This window comes from Thermobia domestica, chromosome 18 (genome assembly GCF_964235325.1).
Source record: "Thermobia domestica chromosome 18, izTheDome1.hap1.1, whole genome shotgun sequence".
In the NCBI taxonomy this organism is placed as follows: Eukaryota; Metazoa; Arthropoda; class Insecta; order Zygentoma; family Lepismatidae; genus Thermobia; species Thermobia domestica.
Window position 1 is genome coordinate 64,614,137 of NC_137471.1, and position 12,490 is coordinate 64,626,626.

Here is a 12,490-nt window from a genome sequence, read left to right on the forward strand (position 1 = left end):
AGCCGATTACATTGCCACTGAGTCACTTTTCTTCTGGCGTACAAATAGAGAACTACAGCATCCATGACAATTGGTTCAGGTTACAGCAGTTTTCCATTTGTTAGGTATTATCCTTTATTCAGTTATAAAAGCAGAAATTATTGTACCTGTGACTGGGTTTTCTTGAGACCTTATGGCGAAGAGTCCGGGACACTGCTTTGGCTGCCACTGTCAATATTCTTCCTAAATCTTCCATTTAAACTATAAGTGGTAGTATTCAATCACTCCAGTATTTCCAGTTTTAACGTCAATCATAATAAAGCAGAAACGATACTAGCAAAAGGAATACCTAAAATGGATTCAATATTCCATGAACAAGTTGCTTCTGTCCCTTTTCTCTCTGCTAGAATCAGAAATAGTAGAAATTTTCTATCACTAGCGGTAGTAATATTTATTTCCGTAAAGGGAAAACGGTAAAGGGATTATTGGTTAATTAGAGTTAGTTGTTCATTTCAGCAGAGAGCCTATGAGACGTAAACATACAGCTTCACAAAGGAATCAAATCTGGGTCTTCCGGGCCAAAATGGGTAACAGGAAAAGATCCCAAGAATATATTTATTTCAAACTCGTCTACTGAAATCGAAAGTAATATAAGTTATTAAAAATTCGTTTCATTGTTCCTTCCTATATAGCAAAACTACAAATATATATATATAATTTGATGTGCATCGAAGCCCCTCAAAACAAGTACTTCGGGCTTCAGCATTGAATCATAGCAGTTTGAAAGCTTAAAGCAGTTTTACATTGTGAAACGAAACTCAATGGTACGTCGTTACGTAATCTATACAACGATGTATTCAAATGAACATTAAAACTACTGTGTCAAAAGATGTTTTCTTTTCTGATGTACTTTTGGTTACGTAGTCATTTAAATAAAACTATTTATATCACTATCTTAGGAACCACAAAGTTTAACTACAATTGTAAAGTCTCGAAAGATGTTCTTACATATATAACGTAACGCTGTTTTCATAAGTTCAGAATATTGGAAAACAAGTTTTACTTGTCTTTCAAGGTCGGATTCTGACAAACAATTTCCTTATGGCGATATCGAAGTCGTACCACTGCTATTTGTGGATAATTTAAAGTCATATCATAGGTCATATATCATAGATGCCCGCCGTAAGATGTTAAAGTAAAATAATTGCAAGAGCAATATCAGTAAGTATTTGTCTTTATTCAATCATCATATTTGTTATAACTACGGTATGTTGCTAAGGTGAACATCTTAATTAATATATCGAAGAGGTTGGAGTATCTTAATTAATGTATGGTTCCTTGGTATTATTTATAATTAAAATTTGAACGTAGAGAATGCATGTTTAGTAGCGTGGCGTAAAGATTCGCAGCGGACACACACACAAAATCTTCTTTCTACTTCTTCCAAACTTAAATTATTAGAATTAGAATACAATTTGCACTGTAGGATGATTCACAATTAATAAAATATTTATTACAAAATATAAATTTACAGTTTCCAATAATAATAATAATAATAATAGTTTAGTTCTCGAACTAACACGTTTATTTTATTTGCTTATTTTCCTTTAGGTTAAAATACATGTTCAATATTGAGGCTAGATGAGATGTGAACATACATGTTTACTCATGGTGACCTCACTTATCAAAAGTAAGTATCCACAAAGACCAGACCCTTATTCACAAAATATTGTATCAACACGAACCTATGACCTTGAGGCTTTTACTTCCTGATGTAAACGTCTAAGTATTAAATTGTGGGAGCTCAGTGTTAGGTAATTTGGAATTCATCATTCTCTATCCAGTAACCAGTAATCTACGGTTTTGGAAATAGATTCTTAGGAAGTTTTTAATACATAGTTATGTTTGGAATAACTAGTATTTGGATTTTGTTATTTATAAAAAGTGGATCGTTAACATCGATACAGCTTTCTGACTTTTACACTAACAGCTAAAAAGGCAGCAATTTCGTACCAGCGAAATACCAAAACGGAGACTATGTTCAACATACCACCAGATTAACAGTGTTGTGAACCCCATATAAATTTCAGTTTTTAAAATGAAATAAGGTCAAGTAATTTGACACTTCAAATGCGGATGTTAAACGAAAACTTACAATTCCACACATATAATTGTGTTACAAGTTGACGATGCTATAGTGCCAAAACATGGAAAAACAGCCAAACTTCAGACGATTGTACAAGAGAAATAACGTGAGATGGACAGGACAATGCACATTCAAAATAAATTGGTGTTGAATACTACGATCACCACATGACGTACTGCGAAGAAATAGAATCATTTGCAAAATTTAAGTTCTTCAAAGAACGAAAATTCGAAACACTGAGCTTAGATAAGTATAACATTAAATTTCATGGATGGTTTTAAATAGGAATAAAGATAATAATGCCATTTACACCAATTTGATAAATCATAACGTTTAGGAGATTTCGAAAACATTGGTAAAGATTGCTATACTGCTTAATATGGAGTATTTACAGATCTTAAACAATTATTGTTTTGCATTGCTTCTCTAAGATTACAACCGTTATTAGTAGGTGTAACTGAATTATATAATTCTGAGCAGTGTTATAAACTTGACTAATGGTTACTAGTTTATATCTGAGGAACGTCTTCAATTATCACATTGCAGTTCTTATTGCAGACCGTCTATGCGATTGACTGTAGATAGTTATTTAAGCAGTTTTTCACAATAGTCTTTTGAATACATTCAGATTTCAATCTCCGCTAATGGTTTTTCTATTCATTTGAAATACAATACACTAAGGTACTTCGGATGTGTCTCTTCCGTTCCAACTGCGTTACTACTGCTGTACAAGCATGTAGCATCTGCATGTTTGTGATAATGCAGCCTCCTTAATTTGCAATCCTAAAAAAAGTGATATTGAAAAATATAATGTTGCGTTGTCAGTACTTTTAACCTGGTTTCATCACAGAGTACTTCAATCTGTCGATGTCTGCATAGTATAAAATTTCAGCGTTTTGAAAGTATTAGTTTAAATGTTACAAAGGCGTATCAAATTAAATGGCTGCTCTGTGTATAGATTTCATGGTGGACTATTAATGCATGTACTCTATATGGAAATAAATAAAGACGTAAATCTAGTATAAATATACAAAGGAATCTTCGAGTGATCATTTAATAAAGTGTGTTAGAAATAACTCGTTTCCTAGTTTTATCTATTTAGATTTTAAGTGCACTAGTACAGATATGCTAATTTTTTAATGTGCTAAATGATTATGAAGAAACCCATGACCTAAAATTAATATGAAATTTCAAATGCTGTACAATATTGGCGTATGTTCATAGTAGAATAATTTTCTTAATAGAAACATCTGCAACGTAAGAAGGAACATCCGTAATTTTCTCGATTACTCCCAGGAATTCGTTCATTGAGAATCATAACAGGACCAAAGAAATACTATAAAATTCTTGCCTACACCACCCCAAAGCTGCTATCCTTAACGGTAAAGACCAAACAATCCGCAGTAGACGTTCTTTCGTTCATGTTTAATGAATTGTTCTTGAAGTGAAGAGAGTTTAAATACCAGCTCACATTACTTTCAAAAAAAAAAAAAAAAAAAAAGTTCTTTTCTCTCACCACCATTGCGTCCCACGATACAGTTATCAGAAGTTTCAGTCACAAAACGAATTAGCATGAAGTTCTGTAGCGCTTGTGCGGCTGACTCTACGAAAAGGTCAGTTCAGATGCAGACGGAGTTGTCCAAATACTGACTTTATAGTTTATCCAGACAGTTCCTTTCAATATTCAGCGTTCTCTTTTGTCCCGGCTGGGTTTTAGTCCACTATTTGTGATCTGTGATGGTGTTCCGGTGTAAAGTGAAATGAAACGAAATCTTTTACGTCCCACGATTATGCCGGTTAGGCTAAAGGAGACGGTGATTATGAGAGATGAGTGAAATGGTGGAATGAAGAAAGTGGGAGGAAACGGGAGGACCCCGAGAAAACCCACGAGCACGGTGTTTGTCCACCACCCGGTGTAAAGTCACTGTAAGCTTGCATACTCTTGCTTTTGGAATCACTTAGCATACTGGGTTTCTTAAATAAACATGCCACTACTTTTCGGGCAGTTACCATTCATTCTAAATTAGAAATGTCTTACATTTTGTACTATTGTCTGGCATTTTACAAAACTGTCAGAACTATATTGAACTGTGAACTACTGCCACCGTACAACATATTAAAAAAAGAAAAAAAAACATTATATTCTGTGTTACAGGGTTATTTTTTCTTCAAAACTGTACGTATATTGGTTACTTATTTAAAAAGAAATTGACAAAGACCTCCTCTGTCCTCACACAACTGACACCTTGAAATTTCGAAAAAAGATTAGAACAAACCTGAACAACTGCCAAAATATAATTAACAGGCGATTTTATCTTTTCCGCTACTGATAAATGGGGTTAGGATTTAGATTTCTGGGCTTTCGGCATCTATGGCCATTATGCCCGTCACGTATGCCCTCGGTAAGCACACTATCCGGGGAAAAGGAACAAAGGAGTGGGAAGGAAACGGCCTGGGACCTCTAAGTTAGGTACCACCCCGGCATTTGCCTGGTGTGAATGAGGAAAACCCAGGAAAACCTCATTCAGGGTGGCTGGCCTGAAAAAGCTTTTTACCCTTTTTCGACCTACCGGGATTCGAACCCGGGACCGCTCGCACCGAAGGCGAGAACGTTTGCGACTACGCTGCGCTAGGCCACACTACCGATAAATGGATATTGCTTTTACTAGCTGTGAGAATTAATGTTATAAACGTGATTTTCTATATATATATATATATATAGCATTATTTTTGTTACAAGTGCATAATCTCTATTTTTTGACGTACCGACAGTATCTATAAATGAACTTTCATAGCTTTAGTAGTCTTCCATTTGGACTTAGAAGTGCATCTGAAATATGTATTTTCTAAAAATACAATTCATCAGACGGGCAAGTTTATGTTTGCTCTGAACTATGTGCTATGGTATATTCAGTAAAATGTTAAATTTTACTGAGCCCCACACACTAGTCTATTAATATTGTTTCTGTAGTATATATACAAATTTGTAATTCTCTTAGTGGATGATTTAACATGTGTGAACTGAAATGAGAGTTTTGACATCGTACATCTAGTAAAATCATCATCCGTGATTAAAATTAGTTATGCAGTGTTACCTGTACGAGATTTCGATCTAAAGATATTCACACATTCTTCATAACAAAATTCTAAATATCCCTCATCAGTGCATATTGACAAGTTTTCTATCCTACAAATAATAAAATTAATCCTTGCAGGTATTTAGCCTCCATTTGGGCAATATTAGCTGTATGAAATTACAATTTACAGGAAAGTTCCTACTCTAATAATGGTACTAATGTAGCTTCCCAAGGCTACGTCCTCTAGCACAAATTGAACTTCATATTTTAAAAAATCTTTTGCCACACACAAGTATGAATATTGTTTGTATTCCCTGAGATAACAATAGCAAAATGAATGTTTTTTCAGTACCTGAGATAATTCTATATTTTAAATATGGTTTATGAATAAAACGTTATGAATATTTCCCCTAATCGATGGTGTCTCACTAGTATATGCTTTAAAATATGCGATGGGCAGCAGTCCTTCCAAAAGCTTTTCCTCAGTTCTCGCATAAATGTGGCTTTAATTGTGTATGAACTAACATGAGCCTTCAAATCAAATTTGTTTTAGAAACCTTTGCCACACTCTATAACACTGTGTACTTTCTCTAACGTATCGGAAAATACATGGTTTTCCAAATGCGAAGTTTCACGGAAACAATGCCACAATCGTTACATTTGTGAGTTCTCGGTTGTGTTAGCATGTCCAATATTAAAATTGATTTTATAACGAAGCACTGTTTCCAATCATAGCACTGTGTCGTTCTCTAGTTGGCGAGTACACTTGTGTTTCTTTAAATCAGACATTTGACGAAAACACTTGCAGCAATCCTTACAAAAATGTAATCTTTCAATTAAATGGATTAATATGTGAGATCTCAAATCTTTTTTCCGAGAGAAAGCCCTGCCACAATCCTGGCATGTGTGGCTCTCTTCCAAAGTATGAGTTAGCATATGACACCTCAATTCACGCTTTTTGGAGAATGCCATGCCACAATGCTCGCAACTGAATTCTTTATGAGTTAACATATGATAATTTAATTTTGACCTTTCAGTAAAAGTCTTCCCACATTTGTCGCACAGTAGTACTCTAGATTGCATATGGTTTAACTTGTCTGATTTCAAATGTGATTTCTCAAAAAAAGCTTTTTCCTTATGATTTAACATATGCATTTTAAAAAGTGATTTTAGGGCGAAGACCTTGTTACACTTTGAGCATGTGTATGGAATTTGTGATAATTGGGTTACTATTTGTGACGTCAAAAGTGAATCTCGAGATACCGTCTTCTCACACTCCAGGTAGGTGAGCCGCGCCCCTTCCAAAGTATGGGTTAACATATGACATCTTAATTCTGGCTTTTTGGAGAATGCCATGCCACAGTGCTCGCAACTGAATTCTTTATGAGAGAACATATGATAATTTAATTTTGACCTTTCAGTAAAAGTCTTCCCACATTTGTCGCACAGTAGTACTTTAAATTGCATATTGTTCAATATGTCTGATTTTAAATGTGATTTCTCAAAGAAAGCTTTCGCCTTATGCTTTAACATGTGCACTTGAAAACGTGATTTTAGGACGAAGACCTTGTCACACTTCGAGCATGTGTATGGTATCTCTGATAAATGGGTTATCATGTGTGACATCAAAAACGAATCTCCAGATATCGTCTTTAAACACACCGGGCAGGTGTGCGGTACCTCTACAAAATGACTTATTAGATGCTCTTTATAAATTGAAATCAAAGTCGACACCTTTCGGGAATCTAGGGAAAAGTGTTTTTTCCCTCCCTCACGAGTGGTATGAGTAAGAATGAATTTCTCAAATTCTTTTAGAGTGAATAACTTGCAAGGCTCCTCAAAAGAGAGATGTTTTTTCTCAGTTTTATTTGATATATGCTTTTCCAACCTAGACATTTTAGAAAATGTCTTGCCAGTTTTATTGTAAGAGCCTGTTTCCTCCTCTACGGTAACGGATAAATTATTTCCGATGTTAGAATTATTAGTGAGCACCTTAGGGCAAGAACGAAATAGACTTTCACCTGTACTAGGCATTCTCGAGTTTGATTTCACATTTAACACTTCCTCATTGTTCCTAGTAAAACATGGAGTCATACCTCCATAAGAGTTCGATTTCGCATTTAACACTTCCTCAGTGTTCCTGCTAAAGCATGGTATCGCACCTGCATAAGAGTTTGACTTCGCATTTAACACTTCCTCACTGTTTCTGGTAAAGCATGGAATTACACCTGCATAAGAGAGCGATTTCGCATTTAACACTTCTTCGCTGTTCCTGGTAAAGCATGGAATCATACCTGCTAAAGAGTTTGATTTCGCATTTAACACTTCCTCATTGTTCCTGCTAAAGTATAAAATCGCACCTGCATAAGAGTTTGACTTCGCATTTAACACTTCCTCACTGTTCCTGCTCAAGCTTGGAATCACACCTGTATAAGAGTTTGAATTTGCATTTAACACTTCCTCACCGTTCCTGCTCAAGCTTGGAATCACACCTGTATAAGACTTTGATTTTGCTTTTAACACTTCGTCACTGTTCCTGCTAAAGCTTGGAATCACACCTGTATAAGAGTTTGATTTTGCATTTAACACTTCTTCACTGTTCCTGCTCAAGCTTGGAATCACACCTGTATGAGAGTTTGATTTTGCATTTAACACTTTCTCACTGTTTCTGGTAAAGCATGGAATTACACCTGCATATGAGAGCGATTTCGTATTCAACCCTACCTCTCTGTTCCTGGTAAAGCATGGAATCACACCTGCATAAGAGAGCGAATTCGTATTTGACACTTCCTCATTGCTCCTGCTAAAGCATGAAATCGCACCTGCATAAGAGTTTGACTTCGCATTTAACACTTCCTCACTGTTCCTGCTAAAGCTTGGAATTACGTCTGTATAAGAGTTTGAATTTGCATTTAACACTTCTTCACTGTTCCTGCTCAAGCTTGGAATCACACCTGTATAAGAGTTTGATTTTGCATTTAACACTTCCTCACTGTTTCTGGTAAAGCATGGAATTACACCTGCATAAGAGAGCGATTTCGTATTCAACCTTTCCTCACTGCTCCTGGTAAAGCATGGAATCACACCTGCATAAGAGAGCGATTTCGTATTTAACACTTCCTCATTGTTCCTGCTAAAGCGTGAAATCGCACCTGCATAAGAGTTTGACTTCACATTTAACACTTCCTCACTGTTCCTGCTCAAGCTTGGAATCACATCTGTGTAAGAGTTTGAATTTGCATTTAACACTTCCTCACCGTTCCTGCTCAAGCTTGGAATCACACCTGTATAAGAGTTTGATTTTGCTTTTAACACTTCGTCACTCTTCCTGTTAAAGCTTGGAATCACACCTGTATAAGAGTTTGATTTTGCATTTAACACTTTCTCACTGTTCCTGCTAAAGCTTGGAATCACACCTGTATAAGAGTTTGATTTCGTATTCAACCCTTCCTCTCTGTTCCTGGTAAAGCATGGAATCACACCTGCATAAGAGAGCGAATTCGTATTTGATACTTCCTCATTGCTCCTGCTAAAGCATGAAATCGCACCTGCATAAGAGTTTGACTTCGCATTTAACACTTCCTCACTGTTCCTGCTAAAGCTTGGAATTACGTCTGTATAAGAGTTTGAATTTGCATTTAACACTTCTTCACTGTTCCTGCTCAAGCTTGGAATCACACCTGTATAAGAGTTTGAATTTGCATTTAACACTTCTTCACTGTTCCTGCTCAAGCTTGGAATCACACCTGTATAAGAGTTTGATTTTGCATTTAACACTTCCTCACTGTTTCTGGTAAAGCATGGAATTACACCTGCATAAGAGAGCGATTTCGTATTCAACCCTTCCTCACTGCTCCTGGTAAAGCATGGAATCACACCTGCATAAGAGAGCGATTTCGTATTTAACACCTCCTCGTTGTTCCTGCTAAAGCGTGAAATCGCACCTGCATAAGAGTTTGACTTTGCATTTAACACTTCCTCACTGTTACTGCTAAAGCTTGGAATCACACCTGTATAAGAGTTTGATTTTGCATTTAACACTTCCTCACTGTTCCTGCTCAAGGTTGGAATTACACCTGCATATGAGAGCGATTTCGTATTTAACTCTACCTCACTGTTCCTCGTAAAGCATGGAATCACACCTGCGTAATTTGGTACAAAATGTGACATTTCTAGAATAGTTTCGGTTTCCTTTCGACTAGGATATCTGTTGTGATCAGAAGCAGTGCCTAATGGTCGTTCATATTTCATGTAAAATGAAATACTTTTCCTGAAAATAAGAGAAGTGTGATTCTTTAAAAACAACAATATAACAAATATTTTAAAATTATCCAAATATTTCTTCTAAAACAAACTTTGTACATATGTAATTTGAGCTAAATCAATATTAAATATGATTTGTTCAATGAATAAAATCACACTGCAGAAGCCATATTTGAGACCAGGTATATTGTAATAAAATTAAATCTTAAATTATTAAATACTCTTAACAGCAACTCACCCTTCTTATTAAAATATTTATTTATGTTTCTTTCCGCTACAACGCATGCATTTGAAATATAGAAATATATGAAGTAATGTCTCCTGCTCTCTTAGTGTATATACAGTGAGTTCAAAAAGTCTACCCGCAGTACATGTAGGTACTTTTTATAGTGAGAAAAGTGTTGAAACATTAACTTCAATCTTGAGTATATGAAATGAAATCTTTCATTTTAATGTCCCGTGATTATGCCCTTTAGGCTAAGGGAGACAAATTAATGTAAATGACGAAATCATTAGTGGAATGACAAGTAGGAGGAAACGGAAGTACTTTGAGAAAACAGACACGATATTGTCTACCACACACATCACCCGGGATTGAACCAGGGACTCCGTGCACCAAAGGTAACCGCTGTACTACTGAACCACCGTGCCACCCATTTGTGTGTGTGTATTATGAACGTGTCCGGCACAAACAGGAACGAAAACAGACTAATTTTCAACTTACTAGAGACGTATATTTCACAATATGACAACCATTAAATAGTAACCAGTTACTGTGCTCAAGGATCGATCAGAGTTCAGTTGAGTATCGAGAATCACAGCTGTTTTCAATAATAGCAGTGAAGCAACAAATGTTTTTTTGGTACAGCATGTTTCGTGCAGGTAATAAATATAGTAAAAATTGAAAAGTGGTTTAGCAATATTCGTTAAACAGTACCAAGTTCGACTGAAACTAGTAAAGTAGTAAGGAACGATATTATATATAAGGTAAATACAAGTAATCGATTATCAATATTTAGATACTTCGAGTTGTCGCAAAAATGTGTAGCAGAACTGACATGCTTCAAAACAAAGACAAAACAATTTTAAACAATTACTCCAGTGAAGGTGTTTCTATGTATAGCTCTGCAATAATCCAGTGTGAAGCAACTTTCCACACATGATATATTTTTCTTAGGCCGATGTGAGGAATCACCTCTTAAAGATGGTCAGTATAATTCATGAACATCCTATGTATATATATTTACACTGTCTTTGTATTTCTTGAATTATATACCGTAATCCCTTTTCTGTAATATTCTGGGAGAATAGTCTTAAATCATATAATTTGCATCTCTAGCAAAGTTTCATAATACATCTTGCGTGAACAGAAGTACTGTTCGCTCGAACACCTTATGCTTATATATCTGCAAAACTAGAAAAGAGAAAAATGGTGATTGTGAAATAGTCAAATTCGATATTTCAACGGATTTAGATATCTCATGATTCTTACATGCTATAAAAGGGATTAACGGGTGGTTCTTTTGGCCCTTCCTTCCCAGAGTAAATATGTACACCCAACAGAAGGCCACACGCTCAACATGTCCTGACGATCCGTCGAAATGATTTCTCGAATATTTTTCTTACCTTCTAAAATGAGATATTTACGATATATGAGAATAATAAAATACGATTTTTTGGAAAGCGCTATGACGATTTTGTTAATATCTTTGAAATCAACATTCCATTAACTCAATAATATAAGTTGCTTTATAGGAATAATCAACAAGGGTTGACTTACTCTTGGAAATTGTTTCCAGTGTAAATTTCTTTAAAAATGACTTTTGCGATCTTGTTCATAGTTCAAAAGCAAAATATTATTATTTAGCCCACAATATAGAGAACGTAACTTTTACAGAAAAATCTGAGTAGTTTACTCTAGGGTTTGATCTTATTTGGATGTTTTTCTTTTAAAAAAGCTCTCAGATTATTTATTTCTTATTTAATAAATATACATTTCATTAATAACACTACAGTATGGCGTAATAGCTTTCTAAAGTCAAAATCAACAAGGCATGGCTTTTACTTTGGGAGCTCATTCCACGTCAGTTCATCCAGGCCAATTAACCCACCATGTCAGATTTTCATGAAACTTCTGTCACTTGACAGTAGTATAAGGATCATAACCTGTGTGAAATTTCCCCTCCTTAGACCAAACAAGTTTGCAGTTAGAGGCGAACAAAGTTTCGCAAAATAGCACATGTATGGAGCTTTCGGGATTCTATTTTGAGACTGCACTGTAAATTAAAATGTTATACCTCAAGATCTAATATTGTTCGGTGAAATTTTTCTCAGAGAAGCAACAAGGTCTGTAGATTTCAAAAAAAAAAAAAAAAAAAATTCATCAAGACAGGCAACTCCTGTTTTCGTTTAAAAAAATATTATTATAACTTACATTCTTATGCAGCGAAAACACTGTATCACTAAACAAGAATTATCGCGAAAGGTACAGGTGTCTTGGTGGTAATTTTTATCTTCAGCTAAATTTAAAGCTCTGCTCTAAAGAATTATGAACCAAATACTGGGGATTTTGAATAGGTGTTGGTATGATTACTAAATGTTCTAAATTTATGAATTGTTAGATTATACATTACAAAGTATGTTTGAGTTGTAGTGTGGGGGTGAAGTATTCTAAAGATTTCTTCCAAACCCCAGGACAGGAGGGACCCAGGTACACAAATGCAACATAAGGCTTACTTCTTGTAAATAAATAAATACATAAATAAATAAATAAAGGTAAGGAGAGACTGAACTCATCTACTTGTTTATTTTGTAAAACAAGTTTTGCTTGTTCAAGGCAAATTAATATCATTGTCAAAATAGATGTGAGATACTCATTAATACGTATGTACACTCATGTCCAAAATGATTGTCGCATATCTATAACTGTCTTCTTGTAAGAATATAATTTGATAATGATTTTGCAGGGTATTTTTAATGCTGATAGTATGTGTATGATCGGGAAATGTATATTTGTGGTAAATTT

The 12,490-nt window shown here is 35.1% G+C and overlaps 1 protein-coding gene across 2 annotated transcripts in view; it reads right to left on the reverse strand.

The window, feature by feature from the left end:
* Window positions 1-930: 930 nt before the first annotated feature.
* The window catches only part of LOC145674879 (uncharacterized), a 39,821-nt gene continuing 28,261 nt past the window's right edge, over window positions 931-12,490 (reverse strand). The window contains exon 3 of one of the 2 annotated variants that reach the window (XM_081745122.1): window positions 931-9,472. In XM_081745122.1, coding sequence (XP_081601248.1) covers window positions 5,932-9,453 — 3,522 coding nt within the window. In that variant the 5' untranslated portion in view covers window positions 9,454-9,472 and the 3' untranslated portion in view covers window positions 931-5,931. The remainder of the gene's footprint in view (window positions 9,473-12,490) is intronic. The other variant, XM_081745121.1, reaches the window with a different exon arrangement.